The sequence below is a fragment of the Mustela erminea genome, chromosome 2, assembly GCF_009829155.1.
Source record: "Mustela erminea isolate mMusErm1 chromosome 2, mMusErm1.Pri, whole genome shotgun sequence".
NCBI classification, from domain to species: Eukaryota; Metazoa; Chordata; class Mammalia; order Carnivora; family Mustelidae; genus Mustela; species Mustela erminea.
Window position 1 is genome coordinate 137,154,674 of NC_045615.1, and position 27,494 is coordinate 137,182,167.

Consider the following 27,494-nt stretch of genomic DNA (forward strand, 5'->3'; position numbering starts at 1 on the left):
ACGTTTTGAGAGACCAAATGGGTTGTTGGAAATTTATTTTGGAGAAAAAAAAAAAATTGATGAAAGCCCTGAGTTTTCAGCTAACAGACCATGGCAGGTATACGGACAGAGCACATTCCACTGAATGAGGGAGGGAGTGAGGCGGAAAAAGACCAAATCAAAATTGCGGTCTTCTCCATTTCTTTCCCAGTTATGAAACGGTAACATTAAATGTTTAGATTTGATCCCTTTTAGCCTCCACAAAATAACTGCCAATCATTTCAAGGTAGTGTAAGTGGCCGGGGATGGATCGATCAAAGCCCCTGACCACCCGGGCGTCTCCTCGACAGTGAGAGGGAGAGCAGAGCGCTCCAGCACCCAGGGAGGAAGCCGGCCTCCTCCAGGCCACGCCCCCTACGTCACGGGAGGCGGGGCGACGGGCGATTGGCAGTTCGCGGAAGCACGGCGGCTCCGGAGCCGTGCGGGGAGGGGAGGCGGAGGCGGTGGTGCTTTGCCTCCCGCTCGGGCCAGGGAGTTTGGGGGCTGTCTTCCGAGAATTGATTTTCGTCCTCCCCGCCGCCCTCCCCCCCACCGCCTCCGCAAAAGCAAATGGCTGGCGTAGAAGCGTAACCCGCTGGCACTCTTCGGATTTGTGCCTGGTTTTTCTCTTGCACCTGGAGAGTGGCGATCGTCATGCGGTGCTGTGTGCCGAGGGAGGAGGAACTGGTAAGGGTGCGCGAGCCGGCCCCTGGCACTGCCGCCGTTTCACTTCTCAGCCCACTCCTCGCTCCCTTCCCCTGCTCCTCTCCCGCTTCCCCAGTAACTGCTTTCAGGTTTGGTGTAGGGTCTCAAGGGTAGATTTTAGGGCTGTTGATGAATTTGAAAAGAGAGAGAGAGAGAAACACACCATTTTCAGTCTCTTGATTTTTATTTCAAAAGAGGAATTATTTCATCTGTTCTGAGTGCTGGGACTTGTGGAAAGGCAGATTATGCGCGCGCGCGCATACACACTTTTGTCACCTCCTGGTGAAATGGGGCAGTTTAGGGCAATTTTGGCTTTGTCTCAAAGGTAACGAAGAGCATGGGGGTTGAAGTTTTTTAACCCGGTAAATGAACAGGGTTTGTTCCTTAGGAAGGAAAAGGTGTTTGTGCTGAAGTTTGCTCTGAAATAGCTTTCAAAGGAGGGCTGTAAAAAACCCCGCGTTCTTCCTCGCACACACTAACTTGGCAGATTTAGTTTGGAGCATCCTTCCTCTTACGTTGTAAAACATAGTCATGCTTTAGATGTACAGCAGAGAGACACCGGGTGGATTAGTGAAACCCTCCGGTTTGGAGCATCGAAGCTCTGTGACTTTAACAAGAATATATTTAAACTACCCTTAATTATAAAGGCATGCGAGGTCAGCTGTGTTCCCTCAAAAAGACCACAAAGTTTCTTCCTGCTTCTTTCCATGCTAGTTCTTGGCAAGGAGAGAACAGTTCTATACCCTGAAAGCAAGCCTCTGACTCTAATCAGCCTGCAGAGATTGATCCACAAGAACAGGGGCGCCTTATCCATCAAATGATTGCTGTATCAGAAGGCTCCAGAGGAGATAGGAATTTTTATACTGGGCTAGGTCAAATTTCTGTGAAGAGTCCCATCATAAAAATAAAACAAAACAACAACAAAACACTTTGGTTTGTTAAGAGCAGACATGTGAAACATCATCACTGTAACACCATAAATTCATTCAGTGCCCCAGAGTGACCCTGTACTCCAGCCTACCCCCAAGAGATAATGTCTGCTCCTTCTGGACTCTTCGCTAGTCTCATTAGGAATACATATTACATACCTACATGGAAATAGCTTGTTTTTACCAAAATGAGATCATACTGCATATATTGAAAAACAACTAGGCAACATTCACAACGTTTTAGGGAGTTTAAAAAATGACACTAACCGTGAATTTAATGCCTGCTAAATTATATTAAATGGAGCATCTAAGTAGTCTAAAACGGGATTTCGGAGGTGCCTGGGTAGCTTCTGCCTCTTTTGCCTTCAGCTGAGGTCTTGATCCCTGGGATCCTGGGATTGAGCCCTGGGTCAGTCTCCTTGTTGAGTTTGGAGTCTGCTTCTCCCTCTCCCTCTGCCCCTCCCACTGCTCACGTGCAGGTGCATATGCATGGGCTCTCTCTCTCTCTCTTTCTCTCAAAATCATTTAAAAAATCCCCCAGATTTCAGGAATGCTTGACCTTTCCATAGCAAGAACCAAATACTTTTCAATGCAATTACTTAGTGAATTTAACTAGAAATTGACTAGGATATTTTTTATTTTGATGTCATTATATTGAAGGAAATGACTCATTGGTTAGACAAACTTTTTACAATCGGTTTTTAAAATAAGAGGTAAAAAAAAGTTCGCATATTGAAGGCTTCAGTACATGATTTAGTCATTGTCTGATCTAGTTAGAAGCATTCTTTTTAATGAAGGAACATCAAAGGACATGCTCCCAAAACCCAGGGCATTGGTGAAGATAAATTTAATCTCTTGTCCATGCTTGAAAAAAATGGAGAATCTGTTGATCAACTCTTGAGATAATAACGTGCATGCTGGGTGCTGTCACCATTCCTGAGCTGTAGTTGAGCAGATTTCCTTAAAGCTTCAGGAGAGGGTTGAAGTGAGTGTATTTGCTTGAAGACATTATTCCCTTCCTATTATCTAAGATGGACTTATTACTTCATCTAAGATGGACTTATTACTTCGGAAATCATCATAGCCATAGAAATAACACTTTTCGTGGAAATATAGCGCTATTAGAATAAGATGTAATAGTTTTGTACTAATAAGATGTACTAGTTTTGTATAAGAGTTGTGGCCTCCATGGAATCTTTCTTTATGCTTCTAAGTGAAGGGTATATTCAGATAACGATTTGCAGTAATATTGGAAAATGTATTAAAACCTGTACATCTTTGTAAGCTTTGACTCAATAATTCTGGCTCTAGAAATATATACCAAAGAAATCATCTGAATTTTTTTTTTTTTTTAATTTTATTTATTTATTTATTTATTTGACAGAGAGAGATCACAAGTAGGCAGAGAGGCAGGCAGAGAGAGAGAGGAGGAAGCAGGCTCCCTGCGGAGCAGAGAGCCCGATACGGGACTCGATCCCAGGACCCTGAGATCATGACCTGAGCCGAAGGCAGCGGCTTAACCCACTGAGCCACCCAGGCACCCAGAAATCATCTGAATTTTATAGGAAGATTTATGAATGTGTTCATTACAGTGTGTCTGTAATATGGAAAAAAACCACATAATAAAGCCCCCGTAGCAGAGTTCTTAAATTAATGTATTGTATATCTCTGTTGATAAAATTCAGTTTCAGAAATAGTTTTGATAAAATTTCATGATTTTGAAAGATCCTTGCATGTTGATTAAAAAAGCAAAATTTAACACTCTTATCTTGAATTTGTAAAATATAATTTTGAAATATACCATTTTTTCGAATGTTAAGTCCTTACTACATGTCAGGCATTTTTTAATTTAACAAGTCTTGGACAACATTGAACAAGATTGTTGTACTTCCTGTTCGCCTACAAGTTCCTGTTTGTATCAATGGAGATATTCACTGACATATATGAAAAAGAAATTGGATTTTGAGGTGGTAGAGTTACAGCTTTTTAAAAATATTTTTCCTCATATTCCCAAATCTCCTACAACAATGTTTATTTTTATAATCACAAAAATGCTGTTTTGAAAAATATTGCCACGAAATACCAAAACAAATTAAAACTCTAAGGTCTACATTTTATATACTAGTAAACCCTTTCAAAAGATACGATAAAACACAGTGAGAGATAGACACCCATGGGAAAAATTATGCCCAGTGAAAAATAAGCATAAATGGGCAAGCACAAAAGGGAAAAATGGACATTTTTAAGGTTGGGAGCAGAGGGATGTTTCTTCCCTGTATCGGAGGAATACTCAGCAGAGCAATAAGTTAGCACATTTTTACACATCACATTGACAGACATGGAAAGCCAATCAAAATGTGTGAAGTTGTTGGGAAGGCAGACTTTTTCGTGACATGGAAAAATGTTTGTGATAGGAGGAATGAAAAGTTACAAAATCTTACTTAAAAAAAAAAAAAGTCCTATATATGCACAGGAACTACTTTATTGGTGGAGAATAAACCAAATGTTAATGTTACTTATGTGTAGGTAGCGGGGTTCTGGGTGGTTTCTGTTTTTTCTCATGGTGTTGATCTGTAGTTTCTAAAATTTCTACGATATATTTTTGTTATCAGGAAAAACAAGTCACTATCCTAATAAAGCAATTCTTTATAAATAAATATATAAAAATAAATAAAAATAAATAAATAAATATAAATAAAGAGCACATAGATGATACTCATTTTCCTTTCTTGCATAAAGCCTCTGTAGTCTCTGTGTGGGTAATCCCATGTCAGGTGTGTTGTCATGGATTATATTAACTGGTGAAAACATTTGGATTATAGGGGAAATCCCAAGATAAAACTTATTCTAGTCACATTCACTCTTCTGCCCCCAGCCATTTTCTGAAATAATAAGCAGTGTTGGACTGATGAAAGATTTATTCCTTTTCATTTCCTGTTGATCACATCTGCTTGGGGCCCAAGCCACTAGGCTTTAATTAAACACTCCCTAATTTCTTTTTCTAAAATCCACTTACTCCCTTTAAGGCCTTTCTGAATGAGGAAGAGGAGGGTAATATGACTGTTTTTCTTTTCTTTTCTTTTTTTTAAAGATTTTATTTATTCATTTGAGAGAAATACAGAGACAGAGATGGAGAAAGAGAGAGAGCACAAGCAGGGGGAGCTGCAGAGCGAGAGGGAGAAGCAGACTCCCCACTCAGGCGAGAGCCTGACATGGGGCTCCATCCCAGGACCTGGAGGTCATGACCTAAGCCAAAGGCAGATGCTCAACATTTGAGCCACCCAGGCCCTCTACGACTGTATTTCTGTTAGCAAAACAAATTTGTAAAATTTCAACTCTATGTAGGAAAGGTAATCAGAAAATGAGAGTAGCTTATGAGAAAGAAGGTGAAAATCAATTTTAAATTATCCAAAAATGTTGGGGTGCCTGAGTGGCTCAGTCAGTTAAGTGTCTCCCTTTGGCTCAGGTCGTGATCCCAGAGTCCCAGGACGGAGCCCCATGTCTCTTTGGCTCTGCTCGGCAGGGAGTCTGCTTCTCCCTCAGTCCCTCATCCTACTTGTGCTCTTTCTCCCTCTCTCTCTCAGATTTTAAAAGATTATCCAAAAATGTTTGAACTCTTTTACTTCAAGTTATTGTTCTCATAATTTGCACTATTTAAAAACATTCTTATTTCCCTTACAGGCTATAACAATACACTGAAAGTTATAGTTAAAAATCTTAATTTATAAATCCTTTCTTCACTGAAGTGTTTCCTAAAGAGGTATTGTCATATGTTTATCTCAAAGATTCTGTCTACTTATCCGTGATGCCCTTCAGCTAACAAAACAACATTTCTGCTTTGCCAGGTTAGAAAAATGCCTGATTCTGGGCTATTACTGTACTTTTAAGGTTCCTAAACCAGGAACTGAGAAAAAAGTGAAATATTTTCAACAGGGCAATAGAATTTTATTTTACTATTTGTTTTTTTGTTTGCTTGTTTATTTTAGAGAGTGAGTGGGGTGGGGGGAGGGAGTTTGGGGGTGGTCGGGGGGTGTGCAGAGGGAGAGGGAGAATCTCCAGCAGCCTCCTAATGAGTGTGGCGCCAGAAGTGGGGGGCGGGGGGACCTCCATTTCAGAACTCTGAGATCATGATCTGAGCTGAAACCAGAAGTCTGATGCTTAACCCGTTGAGCCACCCAGACACCCCGGGAAAATGGAATTAAAAAAAATACTTCTTACTCAGAGTCCTGTGCTGTCTTCCCTCTCTCATATTGTAGCATTTCATTTAAGCTAAGCTAGCTCAAAAGAGGGAATATCGTGGCCCACAGTGCCCAATTTGTCACACTTTTGCCTGCTGGATTTAGGTCATGGTCAAGGGGGATGGGGTGTTGCTAGGGATGTGTGGACAGGTGCAGTATTGGTGTTAAAGATGCAGTATTGGTACCGGGCAGTTAAGGATGCAGTATTGGTACTGGATAGAGCACAGGAGGTATAGTGGGGAATCAGAGGGTGGTTCCGGCCCGGTTGTTACCCTGTTGCCCTTGCCAGCTGTTGGTGCTGCTGTTGTCACAGGGATGCACTCAGAGGTACCTTTGGAAATCTCTAACCATACCACTCCTCGTTAGGTTACTAGTCAACTGTGTTCTGAAGCACATTGCTCCCTCTTTCCAGTCTAGTCTCCCTACCTTTTCCCCTCCATTCCAATGTGTCTTTCAACTTCTTGCAAAGAAATCCTTTAAACGCCCATTATCACACCCTCGCAAATGTCTTTGATCATTTCCTCTTTCCTTCAAACTAAGTATAAATTCTTCATCAGGGAAAAGGTAAAAATCAGTTTTTCATCTGCAAATCTCTCCTCTCAGATTGTAGACCTTTCCCGAAGCTCATTTAACATGCTCTCTCTCCCCAGAAGCCTACCCTCCACTCCCTTTCTGTCTTCCAACCTCAGTCATATCTTCTCATAGGTCTTTCTGCTTTCTAAATTTTTTTTAAGAATTTATTTATTTGTCAGAGAGAGAGAGCGAGCGCATACGCAGGCAGAGGAGGCAGGCAGAGGCAGAGAGAGAAGCAGCAGGCTTCCTGCTGAGCAAGGAGCGGATGTGGAACTTGATTCCAGGACCCCAGGATCATGACCTGAGCTGAAGGCAGCGGCTTAACCGATGGAGCCACCCAGGTATCCCACTGCTTTCTTAATTTTGATATTGCATGATTACACCAGTGTCACCTTTTTGTTGTTGAATTGAGTATGTTGACCTGTGCTGGGCACTTTTGTTCTTTTCCGACATACCCAGCATGGTGCCCAAGAGAAGATAAAATAAATGAACACTAGAAGGTAAGCTCCTAGGAGGCAGAGATTTTTGTTTGTTTTGGTGGTTAATATTAGTTGTCACTTCATTAAAAATGATTTTGGGGCCACCTGGGTAGCTCAATTGGTTAAGCATCTGCCTTCTGCTGAGGTCATGATCCTGGGGTCCTGGGGATCAAGCCCCATGTCGGTGGGGCTTTCTGCTCAGCAGGGAGTCTGCTTCTCCCTCTCCCCTGTCTGTTGGCAGCTCGTCCTGCTTGTGCGTGCACACTCTCTCTCTCACTGTCAGATAAATAATTAAAAATCTTAAAAAAAAATAAAAGTACTTAAAAACCTGACTTTCATTTCTTTTTTCCTCCTCACTGGGTTTAATTTTCTGAGATATAGAGCAAGGAAGGTGATATTTGAAAAGTATAATGACCTGTTTTTGAGGTTAAGCTTCCTTTTATGTCTGAAAATGTATATGCCCTACTTAAGTATAATGTGGTTTACTTCAACGATTATCTAAACTTTTTGCAGAAGATTTATATTTTTTTAAGTAATCTCTGTACCCAACATGGGACTTGAACTCACAACGGCAAGATCAAGAATCAAGAGTATCATAAGTACCAATCAATCAATCAATCATGCTATACCAACTGAGCCAGCCAGGTGCTGCCCCTCCCCCCCATTAAACTTTTTGCAGAGAATTATTTAAATTCTATTTCACCTAATTTTCATAAAGAAGACAGTGTCCCATAGCTACCTGGGCATTTAAGTAAGCTATCTTAAAATTTAGAGACCTACTTCTATGAGATTTTTAGTATTGGTCTTTTGTCTAAAGGAAACCTGAATGCTTGAGGTGGCTTTGCAACATTTTTAATTAGGTTCAGGATTTCTTGGCAGGGACACACATATTTGGCTTTATGATGAAGCTTATATTCTCACTTATGTTTCTGTTGTCCCTGACATAATATCAAGTATTATTAGTATGATACACGTGCTGTTTGTGGACTTGGACGTGAATATCTTTTTCAGCGTTGAAGCAGCATGCTTATCTTGCATTTTATAAAGTTGTTCTTAAAACAGAAACTTAAAGGATTCTATCTTTTCGCTGAATCTTAAATGTAGAAGCAATATATAACTTTTATTTTTCTCTACCAGAAGCATTTGGCTTTGTGATTAACATTGGACATGTTGAGTAGGATTAGTTTTAGAATAATTTTTCACTAAAATAGTGATCTTGTTCTTAATGATAAAGTAAAAACATATTTTCATAGTAAAAAGTATGGACAGGTATAAAAAAATATTTAGAAGTTAACTATTAATTACCACTGCAAAATAACCAGTGTTAGTGGTTTAAAAATTTGTTTTATATATATAAAAATGTATATATATACATATATATATCTGTAGTTTAGATGAGTTCATACTGGTATATAGGTCTTAATCATGGATTAAAACCTTAGAAACCCAATTTTTTTACAAGATTTTATTTATTTGAGAGAGATTGAGTGAGAGTTCATGAGTTGGGGGTAGGGCAGAGGGAGAGGGAGAAGCAGACTCCCCTACTGAGCAGGGAGCCCAACACAGGGCTCAATCCCAGGACTGTGGGATCATGACCTGAGCCAAAGGCAGATGCTTAACCAACTGAGCCACCCAGGCATCCCACTCCCAGACATTTTTTTAATAAAAATTCATTTGAATACTTTTTAAACAGCTCTGTTGTATTTCCATTTAGATATATCACAGTTTTTTAAATTAACATATAATGTATTATTTGCTTCAGAAGTACAGGTCTGTGAAGCATCTGTCTTACACAATTCACAGCACTCCCCATAGCATATAACAGTCACCCTATCCCTCCCCCTCCACCCACCAGCAGCCCTCAGTTCATTTCCTGAGATTAAGAATCTCTTATGGTTTGTCTCCCTCCTCAGTCCCATTTTGTTTCATTTTTTTCCTTCCCTACCCCTCACAACTCCCCGACCTGCCTCTCAAATTCCTCATATCGAGAGATTGTATGATAATTGTCTTTCTCTGATTGACTTACTTTGCTTAGCATAATACCCTCTAGTTGTGTCCACATGGTTGCAAATGGCAAGATTTGATGGCTGCATAGTATTCCATTGTAGGTATATATACCACATCTTCTCTATCCATTCATCTGTTGATGGACATCTAGGTTTTTTCCATAGTTTGGCTATTGTGGACATTGCTGCTATAAACATTCGGGTGCACATGCCTCTTCAGATCACTACATTTGTATCTTTGGGGTAAATACCCAGCAGTGCAATTGCTGGGTCATAGGTAGCTCTGTTTTCAACTTTTTGGGGAACCTCCGTATTGTTTTCCAGAGTGGCTGCACTAGCTTTCATTCCCACCAACAGTGTAGGAAGGTTCCTGTTTCTCCGCATCCTTGCCAACATCTGTTGTTTCCTGACTTGTTAATTTTAGCCATTCTGATTGGTGAAAGGTAGTATCTCATTGTGGTTTTGATTTGTATTTCCCTGATGCCCAGTGATGTTGAGCACTTTTTCATGTGTCTGTGGCCATCTGGATGTCTTCTTTGCAGAAATGTCTGTTCATGTCTTCTGCCCATTTTTTGATTGGATTATTTGTTTTTTGGGTATTGAGTTTGATAAGTTCTTTATAGATTTTGGATATTAACCCTTTATCTGTATGTCATTTGCAAATATCTTCTCCCATTCCCTCGGTTGTCTTTGGTTTTGTTGACTGTTTACTTTGCTGTGCAAAATCTTGATCTTGATGAAGTACCAGTAGTTCATTTTTGCCCCCTGCTTCCCCATTTCCTTACATCACACACAAAAATAGACTCAAAATGGATGAAAGACCTCAATGTGAGACAGGAATCCATCTAAATCCTTGAGGTGAACACAGGCAGCAACCTCTTTGACCTCAGCCTGAGCAACTTCTTCCTAGAAACATTGCCATTGATATACCACAATTTAACAATTTCTCTTTTTCCTAACACTTGGATTTGTTCCCCTTCTAGTGCTGAATTGATCATCTTTCTGCTCAGGGCCAAAGAGGATGAACATTTTAAGGCATAGTACCTTTTGGCTCCAAAGAAGTGAAGAAGCAGTTTAGATTACCCCAGCATGGAATGAAAGCTTGCTTTCATTGAGCATCATGAATAAAGAAATTCTTTGCTGTATTTAGTACAAAAAAAAAAAAAATTAACTCTGTTTTAATTGCTTTTTTTAGGTTACTGGTGAAGTTGGAAGTTTAGGTTACTGGTGAAGTGGTGAAGTTTTTTTTTCTGATATTGCTTTTATAAAATATCAATGTAAAAAGTAGGCTATTGTGAGTGATAATAGTACTAGTTAGGATAAAAATGACACAGGAGGGTAGATCCTCCAAATGAGCTGTAAAAATTTTAAGATAGTACAAATGTGAATAAATCGTAGTTAAATATAGTCTAAGCACGCTATCATACAAAGTTTTAGCAAGCATAAAATCTTGTATTCAAACTGTGACTTAACTCATTTATGACGTTTGTAAATAATGTGCAGTTTAGGAATTAATAAAAGCCTACGTATGTATGAATGAGTAATAAAATGGAGTGGAGAGAACAGGTGGGTTATTTCATGTGACTAATTTGATGTATAATAATGAGTGAGTCGATGTCTCTAAACCTCAGTTTTCTTGTGTGTAAAGTATTTAGTTGGATTTTTAAGATTTTTTTTCCAGCTTTAAAATCACGAATTTTCTATTTAAGTTGCTAAGCCTTATCCTCTTTAAATGCTTTTACTTTAAATAGTTTTCAGAGAGCTTCCTCCTTAAGAGTTTTATGACTGTGAGATTCAAATACCTCAGCTATTTTTTTTAGGGTCTATTTGTTTTAGTTCCCTTTTTTAAATGTTCATTTTTTAAAAGATTTTTAAAATTTATTTATCTTAGAGAGAGCTAGAATGCAGTGGGGAGGGGCAAAGGGAGAGGGAGAGAAATGTTAAGCCGACCATGCTGAGTGGGGGAGTCCAGTGTGGGTTTGATCCCACCATCCTGAGGTCACAACCTGAGCTGAAACCAAGAGACACACAACCGATTGTGCCACCCAGGCGCCCCAAATTTATTTCCCTTTTCATGTCTTCTTGTTGCATAATCTTGTTAGTGGTCATTTTAGGGTTCCATGCTATAGATCTTTTTTATTTTTTATTTTTTTTTTAAGAGAGGGGGAGAGAGTGTGTGTGAGCAGGAGGAAGGGACAGGGGAGAGGGTGAGAGAGAATCTTAAGCAGGCTCCAGGCTCAGCACAGAACCCAATGTAGGGCTCAGTCTCACCACCATGAGATCATGACCTGAGCTGAAATCAAGACTCAGATGCTTAACCGAATGAGCCACCCAGGTACCTCTACATGCTATAAATCTTAATATGAAACTCTAATAACTTTCAATAAAAGATATAGTGAGATCATGAAATAACTAAGTTTTTATAATTTGTGGAGCTGGTGTATACAGGATTGTTACGGGTGTTCTGGTTTTTGCTGCATATCCTAGGGGAGTTGCTCCATTCATATGTTCATTCCACACAAAAGTCTACTCTGTGCCTGGTAACTTTTTAGGGCTAGTTGCATCAGTGGACAAAAAAGATAGAAATTCCTTCTCTAATGAAGAGGAGAGAGACAAAAAAGCCAAAATACAAAAATGATCTTGTGGTGTTCAACAGTGATGCAGAAGTCCTGTGAAAACTACAGCTGGGGAGGAGGACAGGGATTGCTGGGGGGAGGCAGTGGGGAGAGGCTGAAGGAGGGGAGAGCAATACACGGGAGCGGACTGGGGGAGGCAGAATCACGTGACACGGGCAGCTGTTCTCATAATTAAGATGAAAACCTCTGGAGAGTTTTAGATCGTGGAAAATTTGGGATGTAACTTGGGTTTGAACTGGACTTGGTAGTGGCGGCACTGGTGATGCCAAGTGGTGAGATTCTGGATACATTTTAAAGGAAGAGCCAAGAGAATTTGCTGACTGACTGTATGTGGGTTGTCTGTTTGTTTTTCTGAGGGAGCGAGCAAGCACGAGTCGCGGTGAGGGGGGCAGAGGGAGAGGGAGAGAACCTTAAGCAGACTCCAAGCTGAACACGGAGCCTGACTCAGGGCTCTTTCTCACGACCCGAGATCATGACCTGAGCCAAAATCAAGAGCCAGACGCTTAACTGGCTGAGCCACTCAGGCACCCAGAGATGTGGGTTTTGAGGAAAGAACAGGACCCCAGGCTGAATCAGAGGATCTGGTGGGTGACTGAGGATGTGGAACAGTGGGCCAGCCATCACCTGATAGGGCTGATCTGTGGAGGAAGCAGGTTTGGGGGGAGGAGCACAGCTCTGTCCATGTTATGGACATGATGGGCTGCCTCATTGGCAGATGCAGGAGTCTGGGGTTTCGGGATGTCTGAGCTGGAGGACAATTACATGGGGGAACCTGTAGAAGTTCTGGTTTGATGGCTTTGGTTTCCTCAGTACAACGGAAACAAGGTCATCGGCAGGAAGTAAGTCAGGAGGGAGATAGGGCAGGCGAGAGAAGGAGGTGTGAGATACTTGTCTGTGCAGCGGGAAAATGACGAGAGTGGAAATGCTGTGTACTTGCAGTCAGCATGGCCACACATGCTGACTCCTGATTCATGGTCAGTAATTGGAAAGTGACACTGATCAGGGAGGTTCTATGTCTATTTCCAGGTACTTCCCACCTGTAGGTACTACCACAGAGTATAAGAGGGATTTAGATATAACGGATTTGGATACAGCTAGGGTGAGAGTCTTGTCAAGAAAGGAGAGCAGAGTTAAGGGGTAGAGAGAATATATATGGAAGTGGTAACAGAGTTGACCGTAAAATTGAAACCGAGTAAAGGGAAGTGAGGCCGTGCATGAAGGGGGGTAATGAAGGGTCGTGGTTTAGTTGCTTATAGGTCCCTGTGGGGTCAGAGAGTTCTGAACTCAGGTTAAAAAGGAATCATTTAACAGCAACTTTTATTTGTGTATACTGAATCATGTTTCAGAAAATGTGAAGAGCTTTCTGTTGAATGCATCAAATGAGTATTTTTTTTTTTTTTAAAGATTTTATTTATTTATTTGTCAGAGAGAGAGTGAGCAAGAGCGAGCACAGGCAGACAGAGTGGAAGGCAGAGTCAGAGGGAGAAGCAGGCTCCCTGCGGAGCAAGGAGCCCGATGTGGGACTCGATCCCAGGATGCTGGGATCATGACCTGAGCCGAAGGCAGCTGCTTAACCAACTGAGCCACCCAGGCGTCCCTCAAATGAGTATTTTTTAAATGAAATACAAGTATTTGATTTGTTAAAAGAAGTTCTTCATATGAAGTATGTCTTCAGCTCTTTTTTCCCTTAAATGACGTCATCTCACATTTTTTTTTTAAAGATTTTATTTATTTATTTGACAGAGAGAAATCACAAGTAGACGGAGAGGCAGGCAGAGAGAGAGAGGGAAGCAGGCTCCCCGCTGAGCAGAGAGCCCGATGCGGGACTCGATCCCAGGACCCTGAGATCATGACCTGAGCCAAAGGCAGCGGCTTAACCCACTGAGCCACCCAGGTGCCCGTCATCTCACATTTTTAAATACTAATCCTCTTCTTTCTTCCCGTTCTTGTGTTCTTCGGTAGGCAGCCAGATTCTGTGTGCCTTCTGCCAACTTACTGCTCGATTGTCTGTGTCCTTTGTCAGAGCTACAATAGCCACCAGGGCTCTCAGTCCATCGCAGTACTTGGATTAGGCTGGGGTAGTCAGCCAGTCACCAAGCTGTGTCCCTTGGGTGAGTTTCTCAACCACTCTGAGCCTTTGTGTTTTCAGCCCTCTATGGGCATCAAAATAATGCAGTTTGTTGTAAAGATTAAAGTCATCACATATTTATTCCCAGCACAGAGCTCAGCTTGTCTTTATAAATGGTAGTGTTATGATCTTAGGTTTATTGGAGGAATATTTTGTTAGCGTTGAATAATCAAATCTCAAAAACATGCTATTGTGTCATTTCAGTGACATATATTTTAGGAGTACTATCTAGAATAACCAATGTCAAGACACAGTATTAAAGTCGTTATCATTAATGTTTCATACGTGTGTGATTTTTCTGCTTTAAGAATAGACAGAGACATATTGGGAACTTGCCGTGAGTATGGGTTAGCTTTTTTACGTTTCCAGTAACAAAGAGACATTTATACAACTGCACCATTTTCCCTGGCTTTTTGCTAGCTTAAACCAGTTTGAAGCCGAAACATCAGCAAAAGGTAAACTCTTTTGGAGGTGTTGTCCCTTCAAGGGAAAGCTGAGATACATTGAAGAAGATGGTAAAGATTTCCATGTCTGAAAGTGTGTCCTTGTATGTTTTATTTTTACATGAGAGGATTGAAGAATGTCTTTATATTTAATGTGTTTGGAAGCATTAAGAATGGGTAACTCTTCCCAGGATAAGACCATGCATCTAGGTACCATGCTCATATTTTATATGCCTCTCTTCATTCAAAATAAACTTGACATATTTGAAACTTCCAGTTTCACTCTTCAGCTGCAGTGATATGAATCACATCACTCGTTGCTGTGGAGGGTTCCTTCCCTCGGTCTCAGTGAGAAGTCTCTGCTGTGATGTAGAACAGTATCTTTTGTTTCTGTCTCCCCAGCATCAGCCTCCGTGTCTGCTTTTCAGGTCATGTTGAATGAATGAACTTGGCTTAAGCGGTGTTTTCTAGAGATACATAAGGGCTACGTGCTTGGTTAGAGTTGGTCTTTTCCCATTTAGGGCCCTAAGAATGACAAAACTATCACAACAATGTCTTCATTCATGGTAGAAATGAAAGATACTATGGGTTCATTTTTTGTATCCTGTACAGCACCTCCTTTCATGATAACAATCGGCAATCATCCAAAGTAATGACTTCAGTTCAATGTTTTGCCTCTCGCGTACATCTTAAACAAAGAACATGAACTTCTACTGGGGTTTTAGTTCAAGAAGTTACAATTGATAGAAACTATTAAAGAGCACATAGAACTCCAGGAGGACTTTATTTGGCAAATCTGATTCCTCCCGCCCACTGGAGAGCACTGAGGATTATGAGACTTTGTTATTCAAAATCCAGTTTTCTCACTAAATAAATTGACCTTTGTCATCACCAAACCCTATTAGGTATATCTATAACTGTTCATATTTTTCCAAAGATTATGTGGGGTGATGAAAATCCTTTCTCCTTTTTGATCAAAGGAGAGCAGTTAGTAAAGGAACCATGCCGTCAGTTCCCTTTGGCAACTGATGCAACAAAGAAACCAGCAGTGATATCAAATGATGCATCATTTTTGTCATCATTATTACCTGTCAGATAAGGAATTGGTCTCCTTGAAGGCAATAAGCCTCTAATAGAGCACTGGGCAGAGAGGACCCAGAGTGGAATAAGCCCCACATTTTATCAGGGCTCACTGTGCCTCAGGAGAGCTACCTCGGACATCTAGGTCAAGGAGACCTTCCTGTCTTGAGTCTCCTGAGTCTGCTATGAAACATTGCCTATTTTTTTTTTTTTTTTTTTTTAACTGACCCTGTTAGATAACTTGTCTTTCTTCCCAGGTCTCAAGTGTATAACAACTTTTGATATTTTGTTAGGGCTTTCTCATTTTTCTCATCTTGATTGAGAAGAAGATTGAAAGTCTGTCAAGGTCAGGACCTATTGTTCTCCCTTGCTGAGCCTATGGAAATAATGACTGAAGCTGACCGTAACAGTATTAAACCCATAGAAAGAGTCAGTGCTGCGGGTCTCGTCCCCAACTTCTGGGGATTTTCGTGTAAACTTAGACCTTCACAATTTTAGTTAATTCTAGCCTTGGATGAGAGTATCTGCTTGCATGGGCTGTCATTGGTGCATAGCCTTGCTCTGTGTACTTGGAGGAGATGGGCTTGCCAGTGACAGGAGGAGTACCTAAAAAAGTGTTCACTCTTAATTTCAGCTTTACATTTTGAAATAAAGTGATTTAGTAAGAGTAGTGGTTCTCAAAGTATGGTTTAGGACTAGGATCAGCACCAGCACCACCTGGAACTGTGTTAGAAACACAAATTCTTTTTTTTTTTTTTTTTTTAAGATTTTATTTGAGAGAAAGCGAGAGCGAGTGAGAGAGAGCACGAGCAGAGGGTAGAGGGAGAAGCAGGCTCTCTGCTGAGCAGGGAGCCCGGTGCAGGGCTCGATCCCAGGACTCTGGGATCACAAGCTAAGCTGATGGTAGATCCCCAACCAACTGAACCACTCAGACACCCCTAGATATGCAAATTCTTGAGCCGTCTCTCCCCGCCCCTGTGTTATCAGAAAGGCAGAGGTGTGGCTTAGGACACTCCAGTGCATGCTGGAGTTTGACGGCCACAAACACAGCATCCTGAAATGACTGTACATAAGAATGTTTTTCTTCTTCAGACAAGTGAGCTCATGTGTATATTTCAAGTTAGTTGTTGGTTGGTGATGACCTCAGAAATTTTTAAATACTAACTGGGCCCCAGGGAATTCATTACCCCATATTTACCTTTGGTCATCTGCCTTGCTACAAACTTTTCATTAAGTATTCATTAAGGGAAACAGGGATTTTGAGAACTGTTTGCTTTCAAGTACATTTGTGTTCAAGAAGGAGCAGAGTGTGATATGTTATTTTAGGAATACTCTGTTATTGAAGTATTTTGGTTTTTTGATATCTTCTAGAGAAAATAAACATTAATTAGAAATCATGTGGTTTTAAATGATCGTATTTGTTTTTAAATTTTCTAAAGAAGTAGTATTGTACAATTGGAAAGGCATGACTTTGGAGTAAAACATTGCATGCCTTGAGTTATAAAACCTTTGGCCTTTTATTTCTTACTCTGAAAAGTAGAAGTCATAAATGACATGGGGAGTGTATTTCATGAACAGTAATCATAGAAGTGTTAGTACTTATTTTATTTATGTACTTATGTAAGTGTTTATTTATTTTTGAGAGAGAGAGGGAGCATGCGTGGGGCGGGGCAGAGGGAGAGGGAGAGAGAGAGAATCTTAAGCCAGCTTCATGCCCAGTGTGGAGCCTGACACAGGCCTCAATCTTCCGACCCTGAGACCCTGACCTGAGCTGAAATCAAGAGTCGGATGCTTAACTGACTGAGCCCCAATACTTATTTTATAGGCAGTGCTTTGTTTATATTTCTTTATTTCTGACCTTAATTGATTTTGTGACTCAAATTGATCTCTTGTAGATTTTAGAACTTCATGGTTTTTTTGTTTGTTTTGGTTTTTGTTCTTTAGCTTGAATGGAATATTGGCTCATGTAGCATCATGCAGAGCTAATGCTTAGGGCAACATGGAGCTGTTTTGTACCTAACAAGTACAGATTCTCCCTTCAAAAACTTTATTTTTTTGAAAATTATCGATGCATCTTCATTGTGACAAAGAAAGAAAAGTTCATCTTTTACTCCTTTCGTATTCTTACCATAACCAATATTCATAGCCTTGTGCGAATTATTCTGTACTTGTATTTCTTGCAAATGGTTGTGAACATTGCACACACCCAGGCAGTTTGTGTTATTATGTGAAACAAATCCAGGCCAGGCCAAGTGCGGATTCAACAGCACAGTAGGAAGTAGAGCCTAAGCCTCTGGATAACGCTTGGTTAGTGACCCGTGTGCCCTTGTGTGCTCCCACGGCCCCTCTTCCAGCCTAAGAATTTGAAAAGGCAGTGGGCTTTTGTTCCAGAATCTTGTGAACTGGAAGTTTCCACATTTCTCACAACTGACAATACTACTAACTGGTGCTGTCTTCCTGAGGGACTGGAAAGGTGATACAAACACACACACTCCCACTCGTGTGTCCTAGATCTTGTGTATGCCTTTGCGTATTTCGGTAGATAATTAAAGTGAAACTTCAGCTATGCTCAAGTTGTCATTCTCACCACTCTTTGAACCCAGATCAGTCATTTGGTCTTACCTCATTCATTTTTAGAAATGTTTGATCATTCATATCCATATTTCTCTGTCATTTCCTTTTTTTCCCCCCTCAATATACACAGTAGTCATTGATCCAGGTCAAGGTATGAATACATATTTTTTTTTTTTAAATTTATTAATTTGACAGAGAGAAATCACAAGTAGACGGAGAGGCAGCCAGAGAGAGAAAGAGAGGGAAGCAGGCTCCCTGCCGAGCAGAGAGCCCAATGCGGGACTCGATCCCAGGACTCTGAGATCATGACCTGAGCCGAAGGCAGCGGCTTAACCCACTGAGCCACCCAGGCGCCCGAATACATATTTTTAATAGGTATATAATATTCTGTAATGTGGAAATGTCACAGTGTAGTTAGCTGTTCCACAACTGAAGGACTTTCATGATATTTCCAAGATTGTTACTACAAAAACCAAACCAAAAGAGTAAATAAATAAATAAATAAACGAATCCCAAAATACAGTATGCCTTCTTGTACCTATACCCATACCAATAGGTAAGATTCCCCAAAATGGAGTTGCTGTGCCCATAGTTATATGTATTTTCAGTTTTCATAAATATTATCATAAATTTTTTTGGTGATGGTGGTGGGGAAATTATAATAATTCACTTTCCACTGCCAGAGGGTTGGTTTTCCCCCATCCTCACTAGCACAGACTGTAAGAAAGCTTATCTAAACAAGAGAGAAGTTACAGTTTTGTCCACCTAATAATAATAAAAAATATCCTGAATTTTCTTAAACTATATTTACTGTAATTTTTACATTTCAGTTTTCAGTCTACCTGGAGATTTGTTTTTTGAATTAAAAATTTATTAAAATATTTTAAAATAAAAATCTATTTTTTTTAATGTGCTGTAAAGTAGGAATGTAGCTTTCTGGTTTTCAAGATGGAACCATTTATTCTAGGCATGTTAAGTCACCGTTTTTCCACTGATTTGAAATTCTGTGTTTGCCAACTAAGTTTCTGTTTACACAGGGATCCACTTTTAGGCCCTCGGTGTTAGTTTTCTCTTGCCATCATAGCAATCACAAGTTAGTGGCATAGAACAACTCCAGTTCTTGAGTCCAGTTCTGCAAATTGGAAGTCCCAGTACAGTGTGACTTGGTTCTTTGCTTAGGTCCTCAAAGGCTGAAATAACGATGTTATCCAAGCTGAGTTCTTATCTGAAAACTCTGGGGAAGAATCCACGTCCTACCTTCCAGGTTGTTGGCAGAACTCCGTTCCTTGCAGTCATTGGACCTAAGTCTCCATTTTCTTGCTGGCTGTCTCTAGAAGGCTGCTCTCAACCCCTGGAGACAACCAGTAGCCATTATTTTGCATTGTCTTTAATTTGCTGGATTTTCTTGGGTTTTTCCATCAATATTCATAAGTGACATGGGTTTATAAATTTTTGTGGCAGTTATAAAAAAGTGAACACTTGTTTTTAATGCACATACATATTTATATGATGGTGACGAAAGATTACTTGCAATGAAACTTTTTTTCTTTTAACCTGTATTACTGCCTTGCTGTAAAAGGAATATTGCAAGTTGGGTGTATACATCATTTGGTTTATGTTAATCTCATACCCAGTCCTTCTCTCCCAGTGTGAACATGTGTTAAGAATCATCACCTTTAGGCTCTGTGGCCATATTAATTAATTCTTAAATTCTAGGTAAAATGCTAATGTTAGTTAAAGCGAAGTGTCCAGAGTCAGATGTTTCTGGCACTGTGTATCTAGGTGACGTTGGGCTTCAAGTTTCCACTCTCAGCCCAGGAACATGTAGCCTTTTCATATAGTTAATCTTTAATGGTATTTTTCTATTACTAACCAGCAGTAAGTTTGTTGTAATCCAGATTTTCACAAGTAGTAATTTACTCTTAAACCAAAAATAGTATTGGAGACTTTAATAAAACTTAGGTAAACTATAGGGTTTTTTTTTTTTCTTTTTTAATGAAATACTGAACCTCTCTACCTTTAAGGATAGTAGCTCACTCAGGAATAAAGTATCTAGATCTGAAAATTCTTTTTGGTTCCTAGTGATGATAACTGAACTTTATACATTTGCTTCTTTGTGTTTAAAAAAACTTGCTATTAATTCTGAAGGCAGGGTTCCAATCAGTGGCAGAGTATTAGATCAAGTAAAGTGTGGGTCCATTTTGTGTATTAGCAGAACCCCATGAATAATCAGCTTTTTTTGGATTGGGCTAAATCTTAAAATTGTGAATGCTCTTGAAAAATCCTAAAATGTGGGGCACCTGGGTGGTTCAGTCATTAAGCGTCTCCCTTCAGCTCAGGTCATGATCCCAGGGTCCTAGGATCGAGCCACTCATCGAATTCCCTGCTTGGCGGGAAGCCTGCTTCTCCCCCTAGGGCCCACTCCCACTGCTTGCATTCCGCCTCTCACTGTCTCTGTCTCTGTCAAGTAAATAAATAAAATCTTTAAAAAAAAATCCTAAAATGCTTCATCCTAACTTGTACATTGAAGTTTTATCTGCTAGGTTGCTCTGTTTACCCCTGGGAACAGTTGACTAGAAGGTATTGCTATCCTCAGGTGGTTGGTTGCCTGGCAGACTCTTCAGTTAAATGAAAAGCAAAGTTATATTCAGCTTAAGAAATTAAATATAGAAAAGTATTTGGATATAGTTGTTGGGGTTACTACTGTGCATACAAATTCTCAATATATATGAATAAGTACTCTAATTGAGAGAACATTTCCCAGATAGTCACATTTGTTAACTTTACTTAACGCTTGACTATGGTTCACACACTATTCTAGGGGCTTTACATATATTAACTCACTTAATCCTCACAGCAGCCCTTTGGTCAAGGTTAGCTGGCAAGTGGAGGTGCCAGGAATTGATGTCAGTCTGGCTACAGAGTCTCCGCTCTTAATCACTGCTGTACTGCTTACTGGTCTCATAAATCCAGTAGGAAAGAAAACAGTGATTTTCTGTAAGAGTCTTCTAGGCTTGGAGAAGCAGATTCCTTCTATTAATAAAGGTGGAATGAATGCAACACAAGCTGACTACTTCTGTTTTCTCAAACTTAGATCTTATTACTCCTGCTTCTAATGGAAGGAAAGCCAGGCTGAATCATGACAGAGGAAATGGGGTGTTTTGTGTCCTTTCCACTTGCTTCCTCCTTTCTATAAAAGTCAGTGATCAACAGTTACTTGTTGACGATCCAACTTTGGCCAAGCATTGGAGTTTGGTGTGAAGTTTGGCAAGCAGTGAGATGTGTTCCTTGACTGTGAAGAACAAAGCCAACAAAGAGCACTGAAGCAGGTGCCGCGATTGAGCCAAGCTCAGGACCATAATGGATGCAGAGCAGGGAATGCCTTACTGAGTCTTCTGTGTGGATCCTCCTCAGTTCCCCCCACTCCATGGCCAAACTCCAACAGTCTAAAGAATGAATAGGGGCTGGTGGGATGAGTGGGTAATAGGATTGGCCCGCCTTCCAGAAGGCAGCATTTGCGGAGATTCAGAGTATAAGCTGTGCTTTGCCACCTTCTTGATAAGTCACCTGGGTCCTAATTAAATTCTACATTCATGGGCCCTATTCTAGATCCTCTTAATTAGGATCTCCAGGGGAGGGGCCTAGGGGGCTGTTATTGAGGTACACTTAGAAAACACCACATGAGTGGCATACAGTTTGTTCATGGACATAGTTGGGGTGAATTTCAGAAAGAAAGGTTGAGGATGAGATCGGGTGGTACGAAGGTCATTTTATGTCATGTCTATCTTTTGTGCCTGTTTGATCTTCTATTTGTATCCTACTTAATGCTGGTTACTTTCCATGTATCAGCAGATATATACTTGGAGTTGGACAGCTTCTTTTAATCTGAAAAGCAATATATTGAAAGTTTGTACCTCAACCCAATTTACAGAGTTACCAGCCTTGACTTCTGTATGACCTGAGAAATTGCCAAAGAGGAGCATGAGAGTGGGGAACAGAACGAATATTGTTTGTTTTCGGCGTGTCCCATGACTCTTCACGGTGTCTCATTTTTTTTCATTAGCAAGCTGAGGCATGAGGGTTAATTACATAGGTCACATACCTAATAAGTGATACAACTGATAATCGAGTCAGAGTCCATAAAGCAGGAAGAATTTGATTTGTCAAAAAGTGCTGAACAGGGCGCCTGGGTGGCTCAGTGGGTTAGGCCTCTGCCTTCGGCTCAGGTCATGATCTCAGGGTCCTGGGATCGAGGCTCAGCGGGGAGCCGGCTTCTCCCTCTCTCTGCCTGCCTCTCGGCCTTCTTGTGATCTCTCTCTCTGTCAAATAAATAAAATCTTCAAAAAAAAAAAAAGTGCTGAACAGAGTGCTCATTTATTCAGTTAAAACAGGTGAGCTGGAATCTGAAGGGTTAGGTGAGGGACTATAGTCTAAAGGCTTCTCTTATTTGTTACTGTATGAAAATAAATGCCCAGTATTCTGTGATTTTCTTTTTAAGATAAACTAAATATCAATATTTTATATGAATTTATCTCTATTTTAAATGTCAGTCCTATATTCAAAAAAATTATTCAAATGTGTTTGCCAACATCATGATACAGGATACATCATTGAATAGAATTTTGCTTAAGGGCCACTGGTTTGTGTCCTCTAGGTTAAGTAATTTCTGAAGTCTGAACTTTAAAATAACATGCTTCATGCTGATTCTTAATGAGGTATGCCTCCCGATTTGCTTTCCTCTCATATCCTAAAGAAATTTTGCTGAATATATATGTGAACATTATTAACAACAGATCCAACTCTACGTATTAATACATTTTTAGCTTTGTGGGGGGCAGATGGAGAAAGATGAAAAGGCTCCTTGCCTCTGACTGTGGTGGGACAAGTGTTGACTTCCCTGAACCTTCTAGTCCAGCCGCTGTGTTCCCCCCGCCTTTCTATCAGGACAGGAGCTGAACGTGTATCTGTTCACTTCCTTGTATACTTTCAACCCATGTGGAACTTCGTGCGGTATCTTTCCGAAGTGTGTATAGCACCATATTAGTGGCCCTTGAAACTAATTCAAGCATCTTGACCAGTATTAAAATGAAAGAAAGACTCAGCAAGAAAGAGAATAGAGGGTGCCTGGGTGGCTCAGTGGGTTAAGCCGCTGCCTTCGGCTCAGGTCATGATCTCAGGGTCCTGGGATCGAGTCCCGCATCGGGCTCTCTGCTCAGTAGGGAGCCTGCTTCCCTCTCTCTCTCTGCCTGCCTCTCTTTCTACTGTGATCTCTCTCTGTCAAATAAATAAATAAAATCTTTAAAAAAAAAAATAGAGAATAGAGCAGAACAGAAAATGGATGCATTGCAAGTAATAAGCACCACAATTGTATAATTTTTGTTTCAGCTGTATATGTATGTGGGCGTGTGGGTTTTAGGTTACTTCAGAGAAAGTATTTCTCACTGAACTGGCAGTTGGCAAATTTTGAAAACACTTGAAGTAGAAGGACTAAGTAGATCCTTGGTCATTCCTGCTCAATATAAAATGGTTTAAATTCTGAACTGGAAATTTGAAAGGATTTTTGCCACATGCTAATTACCTCCACATCAGGTCTTTTTCCCTTCAGTCTCATGAAACGCTCTCTTGTGTAGATCAGTCCTTTGACCCCGTAATCCCTTTTCAGGAGAGAATGGCGGTACTGAGGGGAAGACATTGCCAGTTGATGAACCGCCTTGTTTGGAGGCAAGGACAGAGATTTGATGGCTGAAGAGGGCAATAAGCCAGGCCCAATTCTATCCTCACCAAAATTCCTTGGGAATAAAAAGGGTGGGGAGAGGGGGAGACAATATTTGAGTAAGTAGAGCACCTAACAAAAGTTGAAGGGCGTTGAAAAGGCACACAGGATGGTGGACGCGGGGATACTTTGGCATGAAGTGTTCTCCAGCCATAGGTTTGTCTCTTTGGAACTGAGTGAATGGGGAGAGAGAAGGTTCTGGAATAGATCCATGGAATGGAAAACTGATTGTTTTTGTGAGCCAGTAAGTGTTTTTGCTAGGATGAGATTATTTGTTAGATACGCCATGAATTACCAAAAGTTAACACCTCCTAAGGGTCGTATTTGTTTAGTTATTTCTGTTTGCATTCTCAAGAAATTCTACTTTAAAATTTTAAAAATTTAAGTAGAATCTATATTACTGTTGAGATTGTGGACACCAGAGGGATACACACTCCTGTGTCTTTTTTTTTTTTTAAGATTTTTATTTATTTGACAGAGAGAGATCACAAGTAGGCCGAGAGACAGGCAGAGAGAGAGGAAGGGAAGCAGGCTCCCTGCTGAGCAGAGAGGCCGATGCAGGGCTCGATCCCAGGACCCCAGGATCATGACCTGAGCCGAAGACAGAGGCTTAACCCACTGAGCCACCCAGGTGCCCCCACTCCTGTATCTTAACAAGAATTTAATTGCAAGTGGAAAATCAAAGTTTCTAGAAATACTATAAAATTTTAGCCCTCTGAAGAATATGAGGTTTGCCATCAGTCCCTGATGTGCAGGGGGTGAAATGCACGAAAAGCATTTAGTTCTTACGTTAGGTGTTTTTACATTATCTACTGAATCATTTATAAAGCACTTTCTTACATCCTTAACCTGCAGGAGATTTCTGGATATGCTATAAACTACTTTAATAACTCAAACTGTCATTACTAGTTATAGGTTAAGAAGCTATTGTTATACACTGGAGTGAAAACCAGACTTTTCATATTACTTCATATGTGGGCTTTTAAAAAAAGTTATGTTAAAAGAAAGAATTATTTTGGCCAGTGTTTACTGATTCAGCTCTTTATGTACAGATATTTTAGAGAGCAAACTCCAAAGGTCAGAGACCTGGTAAGGATAGAATTTTTTTCTCATTAAAACTGGTAAGACTGGGGTGCCTGGGCGGCTCAGATGGTTAAGTGTCTGCCTTCGGCAAAGGTCATGATCCCTGGGTCCTGACATCAAGCCCCACATCGTGCTCTCTGCTCAGTGTGGAGTCAGTTTCTCCCTCTCCCTTTGCCTCTTCCCACCATTCATGCTCTCTTTCTCTGTCAAATAAATCAAATCTTTAAAAAAAACCTGATAAGACTAACTTTATGAATATTTTCTCTCAGTGGTCATAGAGGTTATATTTGTGGGTTCAGTATCCACGCACAGATACACATACTTGGAGGCTATTGTATTCTTCCCCTTAACAGGACTCTCCGGTCTTACTTGTTTTTATTATTTTGCTTTAGATCATATATGTTTTAAAGATCTGATGGATTTTTAGATTATTAATTGTAATTCAACTAACTCTGTATAAATACAGGGCTGCTCAACTGTAATCGGTTGGATTGCTGAAGGACCAGTGTATAGTAAGTAAATGTGCTACCAAGAAGGGATTATAAAAAATACCGACTCACTAGAATTACTAGAATGTAATTGGACCAGATCTTCCGTGTTATAAGGTGATGATCTGTGATTTCAGATCCATGAAAGCTGGATACAGTTTTAATGTTCTTAGGGGAAAACTATTAATTTCTGATTAATGTAACATTTTAGAGAAAATAATCAGTAGACATGTTGTAAACTTAGAATGAAGCCTAGGAAAGAAACCAGCTTAAATAATTTGCTCAACTACATCAGTGCCTTGAACAGCATTTTACACCTGGGGTTGCATTTATGTATCTGCGTGCCTATCACCTCACCTAGAGCCTGAGTGCTTGGAGAAAGGGGATTGAAACCTTAGATGATCTCAGTATTCTTAGCCTACTCTAGGTTCCAGCACATAGCCTCATTTTTTCTCTAGATGAGGTCTGGGGAGTTTTGTTAACATACTTACTGATTTATTAAATAAAAATCTCCAGAGGTAAACTCCAGTGGAAGGAGATAAATAATTGACATTGATAAAGCAAAGATAGAAACCAAGGCCTCCAGACCTTGTCCTCTACACACTTGGTGAAGTGCTTGTTACCAAGTATGAACTTTTATTGAGCATCTACTAAGTGCCAGCTGCTCTGGATACAAAGATCAATGAAGCACGTTACCACTTAAAGCAGAAGCTGTCATGAGAAAGAGTTAGTCTGAATCAGCCTTACCTACTTACTAACCATATAAACTTCAGCAAGTTACTTTATTCTCTAAGCCTGTTTCCTCTTTTGTAAAGTAGAAATAATACCTGTATCATAAAATTGATGTAAATGTTAAATAAGATAATGCCTGTAAAGTGCTTTGCAAAATGCTTGGAATATGGTAGGCTCTTATCTTTTGTTTTCAATTAGTGAACTCAAAATTCTAAGCAGGGCCGAATTTCCTGGGAGATAAGGAAAACTTGGAAATAAGGGAAATAAGAAAGAGAACTTGTAAGAGATTTTGTTTTATAACCACCCCAAAACATGGTAGTGTAATTTTTATTGACTCAAAATTTGGCAGGTTGGCAATTTGGATTGAGCTTGGTTGGGACAACTCATCTCTGTTCTAGATTGGGTCACTGGGGACACACATGGGTCAGCTGATAGTCATTGGTCTTACTCATATATTGACAGGAGCAATGGTGGTAAGTGGGTCATGACCCATCATCTAGTAGCCTAGCCTATACTCAGACCCCTGGTAGTGACCATAGAGTTTTTAAGAGGGAGGGAGAGAGAGGGAGTTCCATGAGCAAGCACTTCCTTTGCACATAAGCCTCTGCTTGTGTCATGTTGACTAGTGTTTCATTACCCAAAGAAAAGCACATGGCCAAGCCCAGATTCACTGTGTTCCACCACTTGATGGGTGAAAGGTTGTACCTACAGAGATGGAAAGAATTTGTGGCCATTTTTATGATCTGCACAGAATGGATTTTATTATCTACTTATTCTGCATCAGGCTTTATCCTAGATAACTTACATGTTACTCATTAAATCCCTATAAAACTTTCCTGACATGGGTGGCGTTCCCATTTCAAAGATGAGAAAACTAATTATCAGATGAATTAAGAGACGTGTACACATTAAACCCAGATTATTTGCTTCAAGTTATGAGGTGGCTTTTAGGTGCTGTCTCTTGTTGCTTAAATGGTCAGATGGTTGGCTTTTGAGGCAGAAAGTGTGTGTTTTATTTAATGAAAATTTGGTTAAAATGGAGTTCCAAAAACTAGTTTTCCTTATACCCATTGAACCATTGAGTCATGTATTTAATTGATATGGAAAAAATTTTTAATCTTACTCTCCTTACTTACTATCCTTCAAGACGTTCCAGAAGCATATGAGGAGTGTTTTAGTGGGTTTTTGTTTGTTTCGGCAGAGCACCTGCATATCCTGGATCTGCCCGCATTTTGGACATGACTGAGTGTCTACAATGGGCCAGGTATCACTGGCAACGGCTGATGGGCAGTAGAAACAGAGACGACGATGAGAGACCATACAGCTATTCCTCTCTGCTTGCCTGCGGGGGCAAGTCCTCTCAGACTCCCAAACTGGCAGGAAAGCACCGGGTTGTTGTTCCTCACCTCCGGCCCTTCAAGGATGAGTATGACAAGTTCTCTGGCACCTACGTGAATAACCGAATACGAACAACAAAGTACACACTTCTAAATTTTGTGCCAAGAAATTTATTTGAACAATTTCACAGGTACTTTTATTTATTATTATTTTTTTTATTTTTGGGGAAAAAAACTTAGCATGTTCTTTGTTATTCTAGTTAACATATGAT

The 27,494-nt window shown here is 40.3% G+C and overlaps 1 protein-coding gene across 4 annotated transcripts in view; it reads left to right on the forward strand.

The window, feature by feature from the left end:
* Positions 1-440: 440 nt before the first annotated feature.
* The window catches only part of ATP10D (ATPase phospholipid transporting 10D (putative)), a 103,508-nt gene continuing 76,454 nt past the window's right edge, over positions 441-27,494 (forward strand). For 3 of the 4 annotated variants that reach the window (XM_032334224.1, XM_032334226.1, XM_032334227.1), the window contains exons 1-3: positions 441-705; positions 22,464-22,524; positions 27,087-27,413. In XM_032334224.1, coding sequence (XP_032190115.1) covers positions 22,520-22,524; positions 27,087-27,413 — 332 coding nt within the window. In that variant the 5' untranslated portion in view covers positions 441-705; positions 22,464-22,519. The remainder of the gene's footprint in view (positions 706-22,463; positions 22,525-27,086; positions 27,414-27,494) is intronic. The other variant, XM_032334225.1, reaches the window with a different exon arrangement.